The sequence below is a fragment of the Tachyglossus aculeatus genome, chromosome 10 (genome assembly GCF_015852505.1).
Source record: "Tachyglossus aculeatus isolate mTacAcu1 chromosome 10, mTacAcu1.pri, whole genome shotgun sequence".
NCBI classification, from domain to species: Eukaryota; Metazoa; Chordata; class Mammalia; order Monotremata; family Tachyglossidae; genus Tachyglossus; species Tachyglossus aculeatus.
In genome coordinates this window covers 49,578,647-49,598,464 of record NC_052075.1, presented here as the reverse complement: position 1 = coordinate 49,598,464, position 19,818 = coordinate 49,578,647, and the positions used below count along the sequence as shown (strand labels likewise).

The following is a 19,818-nucleotide window of genomic DNA, read 5'->3' as shown; positions in this document are numbered from 1 at the left end:
TCTGATGGATACGTGCCCTTCCTCCTTCCCCAGCCGGTGCCTTATCTCTGACTCTTCCCACCGGTCCCCATTTTCTCCCCGTGCCACCTCCAGAGGGATGCCCGAGGGTCAGAGAGGGGACGGGGGAGCGGGCAGCAGCCCTGCCCGTGTGGCCCGTGGCCCTCTTCCTCTCCGGCCCCACGCCCGCCCACCTAGGTGGCATTGGCAACCGACGCAGCCCAGCCCGGGCACGATTCTCTGTGGGGCCTGGGGAGGGGAGGGCAGACGGGGCCGACAAACCCGATGATCGAGGCAGACGAGAGGTGCGTCCATCGCGCTGCTTGAATCCAGGTGCCCCCGCAAAGGAAGAAGGGGGGCTGAGGAGATGGAGTGAGCCTGCCTGAAGAGCAGGGTGGGGAGGGGCGCGGGAGGGGCTCCGGGGAAGGGGCAGCTTCCAGCAGCCGGCCGACTTGGGACCAGGAGGAAGCCGGGGAGCAGCTGGATGAAGCAGAGGAAATGCCTGATTCCTGCAGGAACCCTGGAATGGTCAGGACACGGGGGGAACGGCCCCAGCACCCCCCCCCAACACCCACCCCTGAACTGAGGCCCGTCCTCGGTTCTCCAGGAGGGTGATTCCATTACCTGGGACCCTTCGAGAAGGCCCTGGGGGACCTCCATGGAGCCAGGACCTGGGTTCGAGCAATCAGGTTGAACTCCGTGTAGAGCTGCGGGTGTCAGATTAAACCAACATCAACAGCTGCCCTCTGACCTGTAGTCTCTCAAACCTCCCCGCTAGCCCTGAGCCTGCTCCCCGCAAACACCCACGGGCCCCGCTCCCTAACTTACTAGAGCACCGAGGCCGGGAGTGCTGGGTTTGTGAGGTCACGCGCCTGTGCGTTCTCTAGAGACGGGCGGGGGGGAGTTGAGGGAGGCGATCCGATGTGGAGGACGGCGGGGAGTCCGTTCGTTCCTGGCTTGGGGCTTACCTAGTTGCCGGGGGCGTGGGGGTCTGCTCATCAATGCTGAGAAAACCACCCAGAAATGCCCATGGAGCCCCCTAAAAAGTGGGCAACAGGGACAGGCTCGGGAGTTTGACGGCACCTGCGGGCCATCATCACCTATCTTCCCCCTTCCCCGCCCTCTGAGCAACAACCGGCCCCGGGAATAAAGCGTCAACTCCTCCGCCGTCCCCGCCGGGTGGCTGGGACAAACACCCTAAGCAAGCCAAGGATGGGACAGGCAAGAGTTTCTACAGGGACTAAAATAGTGGGGGGCACTAGAAGGATCATAATAAAGGCATTTATTAAACACCTACTATGTGCAAAGCACTGTTCTAAGCGCTAGGGAGGTTACAAGGTTGTCCCACGGGGGGCTCACAGTCTTCATCCCCGTTTTACAGATGCGGGAACTGAGGCCCAGTGAAGTGACTTGCCCGAAGTCACACAGCTGACGAGTGGCGGAGCCGGGATTTGAGCCCACGGCCTCTGACTCCAAAGCCCGGGCTCTTTCCCGAGCCACGCTGAGATTTGGGGGATCGGGTCAGGCACAAATATGCTTAGACAAAGAAACAGTTGCCATCGCCGAACGCTTCCCCAAGGTCACACCTCCAGCCCCAAGGGTACGGACTCAAGTGACAACTTAGAGAGGCAGCACGGGCTAATGGAAAGGGCACGGGCCTACGATTCAGAAGGGCACGGGTCCTAATGCCATCGTCCCACCCCCCCCAGCTTGTCTGCTGTTTGTCTGCAAGTCACTTCACTTCTCTGGTCCTCAGTTCCCTCAACTGTAAAATGGGGATTAACTGTAAAATGGGGATTAACCCTGTGAGCCCCCCGTGGGACATGGACTGTGTCCAACCTGATTAGCTTGTATCTACCTCAGCACCTCATCTTGCAGATCAATCAATCAATCATCTGTTCTCCCTCCTCATTAAACTGTGAGCCCCGTGTGGGACCTGATTATCTTATATCTACCCTATAGCTTAGAAATTCCAACTTGTATTTCCCAAGCGCTTAGTACAGTGCTCTGCACACAGTAAGCGCTCAATAAATACCATTGATGATGATGATGACATGGACTGTGTCCAACGTGATTAGCTTGTATCTACCTCAGCACCTCATCTTGCAGGTGAGGATTCAATATCTGTTCTCCCTCCTCATTAAACTGTGAGCCCCGTGTGGGACCTGATTATCTTATATCTACCCTATAGCTTAGAAATTCCAACTTGTATTTCCCAAGCGCTTAGTACAGTGCTCTGCACACAGTAAGCGCTCAATAAATACGATTGATGATGATGATGACATGGACTGTGTCCAACCTGATTAGCTTGTATCTACCTCAGCACCTCACCTTGCAGATGAGGATTCAATATCTGTTCTCCCTCCTCATTAAACTGTGAGCCCCATGTGAGACCTGGTTATCTTATATCTACCCTATAGCTTAGAAATTCCAACTTGTACTTCCCAAGCGCTTAGTACAGTGCTCTGCACACAGTAAGCGCTCAATAAATACGATTGGCAACCTGATCACCTTGTAACCTCTCCAGCGCTTAGTACAGTGCTTTGCACATATTTGCCATTATTATTATTATAGCTTTAATTCTGTTCTGATGATCTTGACACCTGTCTCCATGTTTTGTTTTGTTGTCTGTCTCCCCGTTCTAGACTGTGAGCCCGTTGCTGGGTAGGGACCGTCTTTGTTGCCGACTTGTACTTCCCAAGCGCTTAGTACAGTGCTCTGCACACAGTAAGCGCTCAATAAATACGATTGAATGAATGAATAATATTTGTTTTTCTTTCAATCGTATTGAGCGCTTACTGTGTGCAGAGCACTGTACTAAGCGCTTGGGAAGTACAAGTTGGCAACGTATAGAGACGGTCCCTACCCAACAGCGGGCTCACAAGCACTTACTATGTGCAAAGCACTGTTTTAAATGCTGGGGGGGGATACAAGGTGATCAGGTTGTCCCACGGGGCTCACGGTCTTAATCCCCATTTTCCAGATGAGGTCACTGAGGCTCAGAGAAGTTTAAGTGACTTGCCCAAGGTCACACATGGGGCAGAGCTGGGATTCGAACCCATGACCTCCGACTCCCAAGCCCGGGCTCTTTCCACTGAGCCACGCTGCTTCTCTTAGTACAGTGGTCGAAGCCCAATAAGTGCTTCAAAAATGCCTCGATTATTAGAAAAACTTTGTTTGCGACTGTAATTCAGGGTCCTGACCTCGATAAACACTGATTTCGGTCATCACATCACACTGCCCTCTCCTCACCTCCCCACTTCTGTCTTTCCCTCGTTACTGATGTTCTGCTGCTCCTCTCCCATCACGTTATCAAACTGTTCGACCCTAGCGTTTTACTCTCAACCGATGAGGATGTCTCAGTGTTAGGGATTTAAAAGAAAAATGAAAAAAAAAACAATGGTCGGGTCTGTACTATGCAAAATTCACTTCAGAGGCTCTAAAAGGGTGATGAGAAGCCAGACCTACTAAGAACACAAGTCTGGGAGTCGAAGGCCCTGGGTTCTAATTCCCACTTCGCCACATCAGCTGTGTGACCGTGATCAAATCACAACTGCCCTGGGCCTCAGTTTCTTCATCTGTAAAAAGGGGGTTAAATACCTATGTTCCCTCTCTTAGACTGTTAATCCAGGTGAGAACGAGACAGTGTCTGATCTGACTGTACTGTTACCTGCCCCAGTGCTTTAGCAATCCATGGTATTTATTGAACTCTGTACTAAACCCTTGGGAGAATACAATATAAGAGTTGGCACATGGGTCTCGGGCAGGGGACAGACATTACTATAAATTCATTAATTCATTCAATCGTATTTATTGAGTGCTTACTGTGTGCAGAGCACTGTACTAAGCGCTTGGGAAGTACAAGTTGGCAACAGATAAAGACGGTCCCTACCCAGCAACGGGCTCACAGTCTAGAAGGGGGAGACAGACAACAAAACAAAACATGGAGACAGGTGTCAAGATCATCAGAACAAACAGAATTTAAGCTATAATAATAATAATGGCATTAAGCGCTTACTATGTGCAAAGCACTGTACTAAGCGCTGGAGAGGTTACAAGGTGATCAGGTTGTCCCATGGGGGGGCTCACAGTCTTAATCCCCATTTTACAGATGCATTAACTGAGGCCCAGAGAAGTGAAGTGACTGGCCCAAAGTCACACAGCTGACAATTGGCGGAGCCGGGATTTGAACCCACGACCTCTGACTCCAAAGCCCGAGCTCATTCCACTGCGCCACGCTGCTATATGCACATCATTAACACAATACATAGAATAGTAAAATAGTACAGTAATAATAATTGTCTTTAAGTGCTTATTATATGCTAAGCCCAGAGGTTTATACAAGGTAATCAAGTTCCACATGGATCTCAATCAGTCAATCAATCAATCGTATTTATTGAGCACTTACTGTGTGCAGAGCGCTTGGGAAGCCCAACAAAACAAATTAACAAAATAAAATAATTAGAATAAATATGTACAAATAAAATAAATAGAGTAATCAATACGTACAAACATCTACAGACATACGGCAGTCAAGCAGTGAACCTGGGAATAGAATCAATCGTATTTATTGAGCCAGTCTAAGTAGGAGGGAGAGCATTTTGCCGATGAGGGAACTGAGGCACATAGGAGTGAATTGACTTGCCCAAGGTCACATACCAGTCAAAAGGCGGGGTCAGGATTAGAACCCAGGCCCTCTAACTTCCAGGTCCGGACTACTGACGCTTGGCCACACTGCTTTCCAACTAAATCAGTTACTGCCGCGTGCCAAAATACCTGAATCACTGTCCCGCTGGAGAAGGCCTGTGGCCTTCCACGCCCCACCACTGCCCACCGGGGTGATGGGACCCGGGAGCTGAGTCCTCAAACAGGCAATGTGGAGTTTAGGGGGAGCGGGGTGATGAATCCAACTTCGGGGTCGTCACCCTGGGGGGAAAACCTGCCCCGGGGGAGGCGTCCGGCCCGTCGACCTTCCCCTGCATCAAGCACTGACAGCGGGGGCCCGTGTGCCTCTGCACGACGCTCCGGTGAGAGGGGTGCCGCGGTCCCAGCTCGTGGGCCTCTGCCCCTCACACCTGGAGGAGGAGGGCGAGGAGGAGGAGGAGGAAGGGTCTCCGTCCCCCTTTGCCAAACTAAGCCCCTGCCCCCTAGTGATGGTGCTCTCCATCATCATCAATCGTATTTATTGAGCGCTTACGGTGTGCAGAGCACTGTACTAAGCGCTTGGGAAGTACAAGTTGGCAACATATAGAGGCAGTCCCTACCCAACAGTGGGCTCACAGTCTAAAAGGAGGAGACAGAGGACAAAACCAAACATACTAACAAAATAAAATAAATAGAATAGATATGTACAAGTAAAATAAATAGAGTAATAAATATGTACAAACATATACATATATACAGGTGCTGTGGGGAAGGGAAGGAGGTAAGATGGGGGGGATGGAGGGGGGATGAGGGGGAGAGGAAGGAAGGGGCTCAGCCTGGGAAGGCCTCCTGGAGGAGGTGAGCTCTCAGCAGGGCCTTGAATGGGGGAAGAGAGCTAGCTTGGAGGATGGGCAGAGGGAGGGCATTAGGACAGGACAGGACAAGACAGAAGAGGACAGCCATCCCACGGGAGGCTCTGGTGTTTCCCAAAAGGAAGGCGATCCATCCCAGTGTGACTGGAGTCAGAGGTCATGGGTTCAAATCCCGGCTCCACCAATTGTCAGCTGTGTGACTTTGGGCAAGTCACTTCACTTCTCTGGCCCTCAGTTACCTCATCTGGAAAATAGGGATTAAGACCGTGAGCCCCCGTGGGACAATCTGATCACCTTGTAACCTCCCCAGCGGTTAGAACAGTGCTTTGCACATAGTAAGCGCTTAATAAATGCCATCATTATTATTATTATTATTATTATCCCCCGGGACGCTCTGGTGTTTCCCGAGAGGAAGGAGAGCCATCCCATGGGAGGCTCTGGCGTTTCCTGAAAGGAGAGGAAATCCATCCCACGGGACACTCTGGCGTTTCCTGAAAGGCGAGGAAATCCATCCCCCGGGATGCCCTGGCCATTCATTCATTCATTCATTCATTCAATCGTATTTATTGAGTGCTTATTGTGTGCAGAGCACTGTACTAAGCGCTTGGGAAGTACAAATCGGCAATATATAGAGACGGTCCCTACCCAACAACGGGCTCACAGTCAAGAAGGGGTAGACAGACAACAAAACATGTAGACAGGTGTCAAAATCGTCAGAACAAATAGAATTACAGCTATATGCACATTATTACCAAAATAAATAGAATAGTAAATACGTACAAGTAAAATAAATAGAGTAATAAATCTGCACAAATATATACAAGTGCTGTGGGGAGAGGAAGGAGGTAGGGTGGGGCGATGAGGAGGAGGAGAGGAAAATCGGGGCTTAGTCTGGGAAGGCCTCCTGGAGAAGTTGAGCTCTCTGTAAGGCTTTGAAGAGAGCTAGGTAATCAGGTTGTCCCACGGGGGGCTCGCAGTCTTCATCCCCATTTTCCAGATGAGGGAGCTGAGGCACAGAGAAGTGAAGCAGCTGGAGAAGCAGCTTGGCTCAGTGGAAAGAGCCCGGGCTTTGGAGTCAGAGGTCATGGGTTCAAATCCTGGCCCCACCAATTGTCAGCTGTGTGACTTTGGGCAAGTCACTTCACTTCTTTGGGCCTCAGTGACCTCATCTGTAAAATGGGGATTAAGACTGTGAGCCCCCTGTGGGACAACCTGATCACCTTGTAACCTCCCCAGTGCTTAGAACAGTGCTTTGCACATAGTAAGCATTTAATAAATATCATCATCATCACCAAGTGAAGTGACTCACCCAGAGTCACACAGCTGAGAATTGGTGGAGTCAGCATTTGGACCCACGACCTTTGACTCCCAAGACCGGGCTCTTTCCACTGAGCCATGCTGCTTCTCAATAATAATAATAATAATAATAATGGCATTTATTAAGCGCTTACTATGTGCAAAGCACTGTTCTGTTTTGTTTTGTTGTCTGTCTCCCCCTCCTAGACTGTGAGCCCACTGTTGGGTAGGGACTGTCTCTAGATGTTGCCAACTTGGACTTCCCAAGCGCTCAGTACAGTGCTCTGCACACAGTAAGCGCTCAATAAATACGATTGAATGAATGAATGGGGAGGTTACAAGGGGATCAGGTTGTCCCCTGGGGGGGGGCTCACAGTCTTCATCCCCATTTGACAGGTGAGGGAACTGAGGCCCAGAGAAGTGAAGTGACTCGCCCAAAGTCAGCCAGCTGACAGTTGGCGGAGCCGGGATTTGAACCCCTGACCTCTGACTCCAAAGTCCATGCTCTTTCCTCTGAGCCATAAACATCATTAATAAAATAAATAGGGTTGTAACTGTGTACGAGTGAAATAGTCCCCATTGGAGAGCAGAGGAGAGCCGCTTCCCAGTTCCCTCGGGGGTCCACACAGGCGGGCGCGCATGCGCAAGACGTCCGGTATGTGAGCACTAGCATGCGCCGCCTGGGGACGCCCACCCGTGAGCACGCGCATGCGCCGCCTGGGGTCGCCCCCGTGAGCACGCGCATGCGCCGCCTGGAGTCGCCCACCCGTGAGCACGCGCTTGCGCCGCCTGAGGAACCCCCCCCCTCCGTGAGCGCGCATGCGCCGCCTGGGGACCCCCCCCCCCCCCCCATGAGCGCGCACGCCGCCTGCGGACGCTCCCGTGAGCGCGCACGCCGCTGAGCGCTGTCCCGCAGGCCGGGCCTTGTGAGGTGAGGGACGAGGCGGCCGTTGGCCATCTTCGAACCCCTCCTTTAATAATAATAATAATAACAATAATAATAACAGTGGCATTTATTAAGCGCTTACTACGTGCAAAGCACTGTTCTAAACGCTGGAATAATAATAATGGCATCTCTATATGCACATCATTAATAGAGTAGTAAATATGTACAAGTGAAATATTCCGATTGGAGAGCATCCCATCCCCCCGCCTTACCTCCTTCCCCTCCCCACAGCACCTGTATATATGTACATATGTTTGTACATATTTATTACTCCATTTATTTTACTTGTATGTATTTATTCTATTTATTTTATTTGGTTTATAGGTTTTGTTTTCTTGTCTGTCTCCCCCTTCTAGACTGTGAGCCCGCTGTTGGGCAGGGACCGGCTCTAGATGTTGCCGACTTGTACTGCCCAAGCGCTCAGTCCAGTGCTCTGCACACAGTAAGCGCTCAATAAATACGATTGAATGAATATCAATATTATTATTACAAGGTGATCGGGTTGTTAGGTCTCCCGTGCCTACCCTCAGCGCTTACAGTGCCCGACACATAATAACCGCTCAACGGATAAAACAGGCATTATGTCAATCAATTGTATTTATTGAATGCCTTCTGTGTGCAGAGCACTGTACTAAGCGCTTGGGAAGTACAAGTTGGCAACATGTAGAGACGGTCCCTACCCAACAGTGGGCTCACAGTCTAAAAGTCAATCACACCTCCTCCAGCAGCGCTCCCTGACCAGCCTCTCTAGACAGTAAGCTCGTTGTGGGCTAGGGAATGTGTCTGTTTATTGTTATGTTGTGATAATATTGTGATAACATTAATAACTGTTAAGCGCTTACTATGTGCCAAGCACTGTTCTAAGCACTGGGATAGATACAAGGTAACTAGGTTATCAATAATAATGGCATTTGTTAAGTGCTTACTATGTGCCCTGCACTGTTTGAAGCGCTGGGGTAATAATAATAATACTGATGGCACTTATTATTTATTATTATCCCCTTCTAGACTGTGAGCCTGTTGTTGGGTAGGGACCATCTCTCTATGTTGCCAACTTGTACTTCCCAAGCACTTAGTCCGGTGCTCTGCACTCAGTAAGCGCTCAATAAATACGATTGAATGAATGAATGAAGCGCTTACTATGTGCCAAGCACTGTTCTAAGCGCTGGGGAGGTTACAGGGTGATCAGGTTGTCCCATGTGGGGCTCACAGTCTTCATCCCCATTTTCCAGATGAGGGAACTGAGGCCCAGAGAAGTTAAGTGACTTGCTCAAAGTCACACAGCTGACAATTGGTGGAGCTGGGATTTGAACCCATGACCTCTGACTCCAAAGCCCGGGCCTTTTCCACTGACCTATGCTGCTTCTCTAATGATGAGTTAACTGATGAGTTACCTGAGGCACAGAGAAGTGAAGTGGCTTGCCCAAAGTCACACAGATAAGAGAAGTAGCGTGGCTCAGTGGAAAGAGCCCAGGCTTGGGAGTCAGAGGTCGTGGGTTCTAATCCCGGCTCCACCACTTGTCAGCTGGGTGATTTGGGGCTTAACCTTTCTGTGCCTCAGTTACCTCATCTGTAAAATGGGGGTGAAGACTGTGACACCCCGTGGGACAACCTGATCACCCTGTAACCTCCCCAGTGCTTAGAACAGTGCTTTGCACATAGTGTTTAATAAACGCCGTTATTATTATTATTATTGAGGGCCAGGATCGGGTCTGCCTACTCTGTCTGACTCTTCCAAATGCTTGATGTAGTGCCCTACCCAGAGTCAAACCTCAATCAAAGCGATTGACCGAGAGGTTGATACATCACCAGAACAGGTTTCTTGTGCTTACTAAAGTTTTGGAAAATCCCTGTGTGCAGGATTCTCACCCTAATGACTCAAACGAGTGACAGCCTTCTCTCTTAAAATGCATTTCAGGTTTTCAAGCACCAGGGAACCGTGAAGGTCAGGGGAGCGTCCCCAGTCCGGGTCGCGCCGGCGCGCGGAGATCTGGCTCGGTTGTTGGGAGAGCCGTGGCCGGCCACCTTCCGACTCCGATCGTCCCTTCCACCGAACCGGGGCCGAGCGCGCGGGCCGACGTGAGTGACAGACGGAGACGGAGGCGGTTTTCCCTGCAACAGAAACTGGAGATCCTGTACAAGGTGGAGAGGGGCAGAACTGGCCAAGAAGTTCAACCTCGCCAAGTCGGCACCGTCCTCCGTTCTGAAGGACCGGTAGAGAATCATCAGGCTGACGGGGGCTGCAGCTGGGCAACTTCCAGGAGACGGACGGGGCCTTGGGTGGTCCGGCTACGGGATCTGTGGGCCCAGAACATCCCCGTCTCCGGCCCCATGATCCAGCGGGGAGAGATGAGTCGGGAGAGGCTCCTGGGCTTCGAGGGATTTGAAGCCGGCGGTGCATGGCCCTCCTGTTTCCAGGGGAGGAACTGAATGGCTTTGGAGGCGAGGGGAGGGCGTGTGTCCTGGGGACGAGGGAGGCGGCCAGCTCCCACCCACATACGGACCCAGCGAGACGTTTGGACCAGCCGGTGCCAATGATGCCAAGGCAGCAGTGGCACTGCCATCTCCGGTCCAGAGGCTTTCGTGGGCCTGGACAAGCTGAGGCACTTTGTCACCCCACACCAGCCCATGCCCGACCGTGTCCACTCAAGCCTGGAGGAATTAGAAGACTTTTTGGCCTCCTGCGCTTTGAAGAGGACGAGACCCACCGGGATCAGCGATTTCATTCCCTGAAGTGAAACGGAGCCGGTGACCCCAGCCCCGCTTGGTATTTCGGTAGAGTCTCCTCGGTTCTTCTCAGCTGAGCCGACGCCGGAAGCCCACCGGCACCCCAGCGGCGTTCCTCCGGTCCGGCAGCTTTCGGCGCCTGGTCGGGCCTAGGTTGAGTCCTTTTTTGTTATCCCCACCTTTGGCATGGGTTGAACGGGAGGGAGCCCCCCAGGCGAGAGTCGGCGTGCAAAGAGAGGGAAGGGAGAGAAAGAAGGGCAGAAGTAGCAGGTGGATTAGAGGGGCGCCTTGGTCTACCTCGCACTGCCCCCAATCCCCCCTGGCAGCCACGTCCCTCGAAGGCCGGCAGCTAGCCGCGGAGCGTGTGGCCGACGGAGGGTGGGGGACGGGGGGCAGAGGGGAGAATCGGACAAGCTGTCTGGGCAGGAGGATGTCTATGTCCTCTATTTGGGTCGGGGGCCCCTGTAGAAGGGGTGGATGGGTGTGAAAGAAAGAGCCCCTCGGGAGCAGCTTTTGGGGCTCCTTCCCCCCCTTTAAAGTTCTAAGGCTCCTCTCCGGTCCCTCAGGGCCTCCTCCTCCCCGCCCTTAATCAATCAACCAGTCAATCGTATTTATTAAGCGCTTACTGTGTGCACAGCATCGTACTAAGCGCTTGGGAAGTACAAGTTGGCAACAATTAGAGACGGTCCCTACCCAACAGTGGGCTCACAGTCTAGAAAATAATAAACATCAGTGGTCCTTTTGAGAGATTTGTCTCGGCCTGGAGTTGGAAAGTGTAAGCCACGCGGTCTGGAGGAGCAGCCTTCTCCCTTTCTCCTACCCTGTGCAGGGAGAAATCAGACAACAGGCACCTTCTCGTCCCTCATTTATTGGTGCCCCATAGCATGCTGGAGATCAACTGTGTCTGACGCCCCTCGGGGCGCTGAGGGGCTGGGGAAGGTGGTACCCTGGGCCCATCAGGGGACTCAGACGGGTCCTCCGCCCGTCCGGCGGCAGCCCCATCCCCACAGCGGGACCCCCGGCAGCCCCAGGCTCAGCGCAGTCAGGACCCCGACAGCCATGGCTAGGCCGGACACCATGGCGTCTGCTGCGGGGGAGAAGAGGGAAGACGGGTGGGAGTTAGGATGCGAGACTCCTCCCCTGCCCCCCCGTCAGGTTTCCCTCCCACCTGGTAGTCCCCAGCTGAGCCGAATCCCCTGGGGGATTTGTTGGGCCCTTTACCCTGTGCCAAGCACTGGGGTGGATACAGAACAATCAGATGGGTCCCTTTCCCTGTCCCAGGTGGGGCTCACCGCCTAAGGGGCAGGGAGAACAGGGATTTCATCCCCCTTTGACAGATAAGGAAACGGTGGAGGCAGGACCAGGAACGTGGGGCACGGGGAAGACTGGGAGGGCCCGAAATGGAGGCGGGCCGAGGAACCGGACCGCTGGACCGGTACTCACCAACGTCACAAACACGAGCATCCCCGTGTCTGACGTGGGTGCCTGGGCCGCGACCCTCAGGAGCAGCAGTGGCGGCAGCAACATCGGGGGGCCCGGGTTCAGGGGATGCCCCGCGCACCTCAGCCTCCGGCTCATCCTCTTTGCCGAGCTCGGCAACTCTGTGTCTGCCTTTACCTGATGGAGCCTGCCCGCCCTTCCTCCCTCCCTCATCACCCTCACAGCCCCATCCCGCCCCACCCCTGTCTAGACCACAGCAGGAGGGGGACGGACCCAGGCCCCAAACCCCCTCGTGCCCGGCTTTCCTCAAGACCCCGGACCCTCGGCCCCCCCTCCCACCTCCGGGATTGCGACTCGCCCCCTTCCCTCCCCGGCATCCCAGCCAGCCCATCTCCGATTTACTCTTTATTTCACGTTCATCTTGCCATCCGCCCCACCCGGGCCAGCCTCCCCAGGCCCCTCTGTCGCCTCTTTTGTCTCCTTGAGGTCCCTATGCCTCCGCTTCCATAGGAGGAAATAAAAGCTGTGGGGGAACGGGAGGCGTCAGCGCTGGGTGGAGGCCTGAAAACTCTGACAACCAACAAGGGAGGGGGAAGAGACCGAGCTGAGGGATTGGGTGGGGGTTCAGAGGAGAGGGGACGAGGGTGTGGGGAGGAAGTCTGGGGGGAAGGCGGGAAGAGGAGGCCGAATCCTGTCTAAGCCGGTAGCCACTGACCCGAGTCCAGCCGCTGCCGCGAGAACACAAAGTCCGGCCACTACTCCGCCGATGATCTGAGGCAGCGAAGATTCTGGGGCGGGGAAGAAAATGGGGGGAGAAGACAGGGGAGGGGCCATGGCCAGGCTGGGAGAATCGGGGAGGGCGAGGGGCAGAGATGGGTACCTGGACAGAGGGCGGGGTTCCCACAGGTCATGTTGCTTCGCTGGCAGTTGTTACAGTTGGTCACGTCTACCAGGAAAGTAGGCCCTGGGATGGGACCGCGTCGGGGAGGGGGTGAAATCAGACACAGGTGAGACCCCAGTCCCTCCCTGTCTCACGACAAGCCCTTCCCCATGCCGCCCCCCACCCCACCCCCAGCTCTTCTGGGGCCCGCCACTCCCTCCGGCCCCAGACTCACGGCAGGATGGGCTGCAGGCTACGGGGAGGCAAAAGACGAGGAGGAAGAAATTGAGGGGCTCGTGATGGGGAAACTGAGTCCGCGATGAAGAGACGGGCCGAGGAGAGGAGAAATAGGTGGATCCGGGGTGGGGTGGAGGGGGGGAGGAGGTTCCGAGGGAGGGCCCACCCTCTGCTTTCAGCTCTTCTGACGCCTCCCAGAGATGCTGAACGAATTTCTGTCCCTGAGTCGCCACCACCGAACTCAGAGCCTCCTCACCTGGGAAAGGGGCAAGGGAAAGGTCAGTGGCTCCCAGGACCCAAGCATCCGACCCTCAGCCGGAGTACATCGCCCCTACTCCCCCAGAGACCCTCACCCCCCTGGTTTCCCTGGATTCCGGTGTCCAGCTGGCTGAACAGTTTAGCCATTTCCCACTCCAGCCGATCCTGATCTGGTGGGGGAAGGAAATAGGGTGAGGAAGCCGGGCGGAGAGCGTTCGCTCCCCTCTTCTGCCCTCCCCCGCCCCTCTCCCGGCCCTCACCGAGGAAGAGGGGTTTGGGTGGAGCCTTCTGGTCCATGAGGAAGGTGTGGAGGCGATGGGCCAGGTTGCCGGGAGTCCCCGAGCGTCCCGGCGTAACCCCCTTCAACAGGATCTCCAGATCGTACTCTACCAGTCCCTCCCAGCACTGGAGACAGAGTGAGGCCTCCCCGGGGGTCGGCAGGGAACAGAGGAGAAACCACAGCAACATCAGGACCTCCATCATCCCATTCCTCTGACCCCTTTTCCTCCCAATCCCTCCAACGGCCCTGTGATCTCACACTCTTCCCATTCTATTTGGAACCAAGGGCCCCAGCCCTTCCTTTCCTGAGGAATCCTCCCCTCCTCCTCAGCTCCTGGTCCTTTCAAGGATTACAGTTTCCAGCCCCCATTCACCTCCGGAATCCAGGGACGGTCACAGAAGCGAGAAGGTAGGACGGGGGTCGTGTGTACCATCATTCGTTCAATCGTATTTATTGAGCACTTACTGTGTGCAGAGCACTGGACTGAGCGCTTGGGAAGTACAAGTCGGAAACATCTAGAGACGGTCCCTACCCAACAACGGGCTCACAGTCTAGAAGGGGGGACAGACAACCTTTGTGCACAATTAATCTAATAAATAAATAAATATGATTCAGTGAACAACAAAACATACTTCCCAAGCGCTTAGTCCAGTGCTCTGCACACAGTAAGCGCTCAATAAATACGATTGAATGAATGAATGAATGAAAACAGAATTAAAGTTATATGCACATCATTAACAAAATAACTAAATATGTACAAGTAAAATAGAGTAATAAATCTGTAAAAATATATATACAGGTGCTGTGGGGAGGGGAGGGAGGTAGGGTGGGGGGGATGGGGAGGAGGAGAGGAAAAACGCACAGTACAGTGCTCTGTACATGGTGAGCGCTCAATAAATACGTTTGGTGGATTGACTGGGGAAGGGATTGAGGAGGAATCACTCTTGGCCAGGGTACATGGACAGTGTACAGTGAGGGAGCTGGGCTTGGTGAGGTAATAATAATAATAATAATGATGGCGCTTATTAAGCGCTTACTATGTGCAAAGCACTGTTCTAAGCGCTGGGGAGGTTCCAAGGTGATCAGGTTGTCCCATGGGGGCTCACAGTCTTCATCCCCATTTTCCAGATGAGGGAACTGAGGCCCGGAGAAGTGAAGTGACTTGTCCAAAGTCACACAGCTGACAAGTGGCGGAGCCGGGGTTTGAACCCATGACTCTGACTCCAAAGCCCGGGCTCTTTCCACTGAGCCACGCTGCTTCCACAACAATAATAATAATAATGTTGGCATTTGTTAAGCGCTTACTATGTGCAAAGCACTGCTCTCAGCGCTGGGGGGATACAAAGTGATCAGGTTGTCCCACATGGGGCTCACGGTCTTAATCCCCATTTTACAGATGAGGTAACTGAGGCTTAGAGAAGTTAAGTGACTTGCCCAAGGTCACACAGCAGACATGCGGCAGAGCCGGGATGAAGGTGAGGTGATTGTCTATGAGAAAGATTATGGTGGGGGGGCGAGGGGCTGAGTAGGGGAAGGGTCTGTCGGGCGAGGAGGTGGGGGAAGAAGGACAACCCTGAATCCCTCCACCCCAAAATCCACCAGACCTCAGCTCTCCTTACAGATGTAGCCCTCCTGAAATCAACTTTCCTCCGACAAGCCTTCTCCCAGTTTTTCCCAATACCCCGTGCCCCATCAACCAAACAGCCACCTCTACACGTAGAGATTGATTGATTTCCTCCCGGAGCACCTGGGTATGCGTGCGTAATCAATTGCACAATCATCGATTTCTCCTGATCACTCCATCATTGGGATGTATTGACCATTTACTGTGTGCGGAACGTTGTAGGCCTCTCTTCCCCATTGCAGCGTAAACTTTTTATGCTCAGGATATATTTCTGGTGCTTCCGTTGCTCTTCCCCAAGTGCCAAGAGAAGCAGTGTTGCCTAGTGGATAGAACATGCAGAAGGACCCAGGTTCTAATCCCCGCGCCGCCACTTTTCTGCTGTGTGACCTCAGGCAAGTCACCTCACTTCTCTGTGCTTCATTAACCTCATCTGTAAAACGGGGATTAAGACTGTGAATCCCGTGTGGGACGTGGACTTGTGTGCATCCATCAATGAATCAATCGTATTTATCGAGCGCTTACTGTGTGCAGAGCACTGGACTAAGCGCTTGGGAAGCACAAGTTGGCAACATATAGAGACGGTCCCTACCCAACAATCAATCAATCAATCAATCAATCGTATCTATTGAGCGCTTACTGTGTGCAGAGCACTGGACTAAGCGCTTGGGAAGTACAAGTTGGCAACATATAGAGACGGTCCCTACCCAACAATCAATCAATCAATCAATCGTATTTATTGAGCGCTTACTGTGTGCAGAGCACTGTACTAAGCGCTTGGGAAGTCCAAGTTGGCAACATATAGAGACGGTCCCTACCCAACAGTGGGCTCACAGTCTAGAAGTCCATCCTGATTACCTCCTATCTACCCTAGCACTCAGTATAGTGCCTGGCACATAGTAAGCGCTGAACAAATACCATCATTATCATCTTTTTGTTCACACCCGCTCAGCTACATGCAAACGCCCACTCATTAATAATAATAATAATGATGGCATTTATTTAGAGCTTACTATGTGCCAAGCACTGTTCTAAGCGCTGGGAGGGCTCCAAGGTGATCAGGTTGTCCCACGTGGGGCTCCCAGTCTTCATCCCCATTTTACAGATGAGGGAACTGAGGCCCAGAGAAGTGAAGTGACTGGCCCAAAGTCCCACAGCTGACAAGTGGCGGAGCCGGGATTGGAACCCATGACCTCTGGCTCCCAAGCCCGGGCTCTTTCCACGGCGCCACGCTGCTTAAAGGAGTTACCGAATAGGTTTTACTCGTCAAATTGTTTGAATAATTTTGACCAACTGGATGGGGTGGCTGGAAAGTCCCAAATATTCCTGCTGGAATCGGGACAGGCCGTCCCTCTACCTCCCTCCACCTCGGGGTGCAGCTCCAAAGCCAGACTCTGACTCCCGTGACTTAGGTCAAGGGAGAGGCCTCCCCATCCCCGCCTCCTCCCCGCCACTGGAATTCCCTGCTGCAGCTGGTTGGGGCAGGCTCAGGCTTAGTTTGATCCAGGTTCCCTTGACCTTGTCTAATAACAATAACAATGGCATTTATTAAGCACTTACTATGTGCAAAGCACTGTTCTAAGCGCTGGGGAGGTTACAAGGCGATCAGGTTGTCCCATGGGGGCTCACAGTCAAGATCCGCCCTTTCCTCTCTATCCATACCGCTACCCTGCTCGTTCAAGCTCTCATCCTATCCCGTCTGGACTACTGCACCAGCCTTCTCTCTGATCTCCCCTCCTCGTGTCTCTCTCCACTTCAATCCATACTTCATGCTGCTGCCCGGATTATCTTTGTCCAGAAACGCTCTGGGCATATTACTCCCCTCCTCAAAAAATCTCCAGTGGCTACCAATCAATCTGCGCATCAGGCAGAAACTCCTCACCCTGGGCTTCAGGGCTGTCCATCCCCTCGCCCCCTCCTACCTCACCTCCCTTCTCTCCTTCTCCTGCCCAGCCCACACCCTCCGCTCCTCCGCCGCTCACCTCCTCACCGTTAGGCCTCGTTCTCGCCTGTCCCGCCATCGACCCCCGGCCCACGTCATCCCCCGGGCCTGGAATGCCCCCAATCCCTCTGCCCATCCGCCAAGCACGCTCTCTTCCTCCCTTCAAGGCCCTGCTGAGAGCTCACCTCCTCCAGGAGGCCTTCCCAGACTGAGCCCCTTCCTTCCTCTCCCCCTCGTCCCCCTCTCCATCCCCCCATCTTACCTCCTTCCCTTCCCCACAGCACCTGTATATATGTATATATGGTTGTACATATTTATTACTCTATTTATTTATTTTACTTGTACATATCTATCCTATTTATTTTACTTTGTTGGTATGTTTGGTTTTGTTCTCTGTCTCCCCCTTTTAGACTGTGAGCCCACTGTTGGGTAGGGACTGTCTCTATGTGCTGCCAATTTGTACTTCCCAAGCGCTTAGCACAGCGCTCTGCACATAGTAAGCGCTCAATAAATACGATTGATGATGATGATGATGCTCAGATCATCTTTCTGCAGAAACATTCAGGACGTCAACCCCCTCCTCGAAAATCTCCGGTGGCTGCCTAGCCACCTCCATATGTTGCCAACTTGGACTTCCCAAGCGCTTAGTACAGTGCTCTGCACACAGTAAGCGCTCAATAAAGACGATTGAATATCAAAAAAGGAACTCCTCACCTTTGGTTTTAAAGCACTCCATCGCCTCACCCCCTTCTACCTCACCTCGCTTCTCTCCTCCTCAGCCCGCACACTTCGCTCTTCCGGTTCCGCTAACCTCCTCACTGGGCCTCAATCAATCAATCAATCGTATTTATTGAGCGCTTACTGTGTGCAGAGCACTGTACTAAGCGCTCAACCTCACCTGTCTTGCCACCGACCCCGGGCCCAAGTCCTACCTGTGGCCTGGAACACCCACCCTCCTCAAATCCGTCAGGAAATCGCTCTCCCCGACTTCAAAGCCTTACTAAAGGCCCATCTCCTCCATGACTCCTTCCCAGACTAAATCCCACTTTTCCTCATCTCCCACTCCCTTCCTCGTTGCCGACTTGCTCCCTCTGCTCCCCCCCCGCCCCACCTCACTTATGTATTTATCTGTAATTTTCTTTATTTATATCGATGTCTATTTGTGTTGATGTCTCTCTCCCCGCTCTAGACTGTGAGTTCATGGTGGGCAGGGACTGTCACTCTTTATTGATGATGATGACGGTATTTGTTAAGCGCTTACTATGTGCCAAGCACTGTTCTAAGCACTAGGGGGGATACAAGGCGATCAGGTTGTCCCAGGTGGGGCTCACAGCCTTAATCCCCATTTTCCAGATGAGGGAACTGAGGCCTAGAGAAGTGAAGTGACTTACCCCAAGTCACACAGCTGACAAGTGGCGGAGCCGGAATTAGAACCCATGACCTCTGACTCCCAAGCCCGGGCTCTTTCCACTGAGCCACGCTGCTTCTCTATTGCTGTACTATACCTTCCCAAGCGCCTAGTCCAGTGCTGTGCACACAGTAAGCGCTCAATAAAAACGACTGAATGAATGAAAGAATGAATGAGTGAGAACCCAGGTCCTCTGACTCCCAGATGAGGGCTGTCCCCTAGACTGAAGCTGCCTAGAGAAGCAGCGTGGCTCAGTGGAAAGAGCCCGGGCTTTGGAGTCAGAGATTGTGGGTTCAAATCCCGACCCTGCCAATTGTCAGCTGGGTGGCTTTGGGCAAGTCATTTCACGTCTCTGGGCCTCAGGTCCCTCATCTGTAAAATGGGGATGAAGACTGGGAGCCCCCCGTGGGACAACCTGATCACCTTGTAACCTCCCCAGCGCTTAGAATGGTGCTTTGCACACAGTAAACGCTTAACAAATGCCATCATTAGTATAGCAGCGTGGCTCAGTGGAAAGAGCCCGGGCTTTGGAGTCAGAGGTTGTGGGTTCAAATCCTGTCCAATTGTCAGCTGTGTGACTTTGGTCAAGTACACTTCACTTCTCTGGGCCTCAGTTCCTTCATCTGTAAAATGGGGATGAAGACTGGGAGCCCCCCGTGGGACAACCTGATCACCCTGTAACCTCCCCAGCACTTAGAACAGTGTTTTGCACATAGTAAGCACTTAATAAATGCCACTATTATTAGTAGTAGTAGTAGTAATCCTACTTTAGTAGTAGTAGTAATCCTCCTTTCAAGGCCCTACTGAGAGCTCACCTCCTCCAGGAGGCCTTCCCAGACTGAGCCCCTTCCTTCCTCTCCCCCTCGTCCCCCTCTCCATCCCCCCCATCTTACCTCCTTCCCTTCCCCACAGCACCTGTATATATGGATATATGTTTGTACAGATTTATTACTCTATTTATTTTACTTGTACATATCTATTCTATTTTATTTTGTTAGTATGTTTGCTTTTGTTCTCTGTCTCCCCCTTTTAGACTGTGAGCCCACGGTTGGGTAGGGACTGTCTCTATATGTTGCCAACTTGTACTTCCCAAGCGCTCAGTACAGTGCCCTGCACACAGTAAGCGCTCAATAAATACGATTGATTGATTGACAGTAGTAGTATTAGACTGCCCTGCTTCTCCTATCGAGGGAGGGTTTCTCTCGGGGAGTCTTCGCCTCGGTCAGGGGAGTCAGTCCCAGCCTGCCGGCCGGCCGGACGAACGACTTCC

At 52.9% G+C, this 19,818-nt stretch overlaps 2 protein-coding genes across 2 annotated transcripts; both read right to left on the bottom strand.

Moving 5' to 3' along the window:
* Window positions 1-11,347: 11,347 nt before the first annotated feature.
* Window positions 11,348-12,313, bottom strand: LOC119932868 (collagen alpha-4(IV) chain-like). Its single transcript, XM_038751991.1, has 3 exons — window positions 12,262-12,313; window positions 11,926-12,168; window positions 11,348-11,569 (listed from the first exon to the last, which is right to left on the bottom strand). Exons 1-3 carry the CDS (start codon window positions 12,311-12,313, stop codon window positions 11,448-11,450), a joined length of 417 nt encoding a protein of 138 aa, XP_038607919.1. The 3' UTR covers window positions 11,348-11,447.
* A 1-nt stretch (window position 12,314) lies between these two features.
* TEX51 (testis expressed 51) lies at window positions 12,315-13,818 on the bottom strand. The gene is made up of 7 exons (XM_038753001.1): window positions 13,558-13,818; window positions 13,393-13,467; window positions 13,206-13,295; window positions 13,038-13,055; window positions 12,803-12,886; window positions 12,638-12,710; window positions 12,315-12,445 (listed from the first exon to the last, which is right to left on the bottom strand). The coding sequence occupies exons 1-7, from the start codon at window positions 13,778-13,780 to the stop codon at window positions 12,328-12,330; spliced, it is 681 nt and encodes a 226-aa protein (XP_038608929.1). The 5' UTR covers window positions 13,781-13,818; the 3' UTR covers window positions 12,315-12,327.
* Window positions 13,819-19,818: the final 6,000 nt, after the last annotated feature.

Coding starts and splice junctions, on each gene's coding strand:
- TEX51 (XM_038753001.1), bottom strand. CDS start 13,780: ATGATGGAGGTCCTGATGTTGCTGTGGTTTCTCCTCTGTTCCCTGCCG. Junction 13,468..13,557: donor ACCCAAACCCCTCTTCCTCG/GTGAGGGCCGGG, acceptor TTCCCCCACCAG/ATCAGGATCGGCTGGAGTGG. Junction 12,446..12,637: donor GCGGCAGCGGCTGGACTCGG/GTCAGTGGCTAC, acceptor GTTCCCCCACAG/CTTTTATTTCCTCCTATGGA.
- LOC119932868 (XM_038751991.1), bottom strand. CDS start 12,313: ATGGGCTGGCTGGGATGCCGGGGAGGGAAGGGGGCGAGTCGCAATCCC. Junction 12,169..12,261: donor GGCGAGTCGCAATCCCGGAG/GTGGGAGGGGGG, acceptor GCTGTGGTCTAG/ACAGGGGTGGGGCGGGATGG. Junction 11,570..11,925: donor TGCTCGTGTTTGTGACGTTG/GTGAGTACCGGT, acceptor TCTCCCCCGCAG/CAGACGCCATGGTGTCCGGC.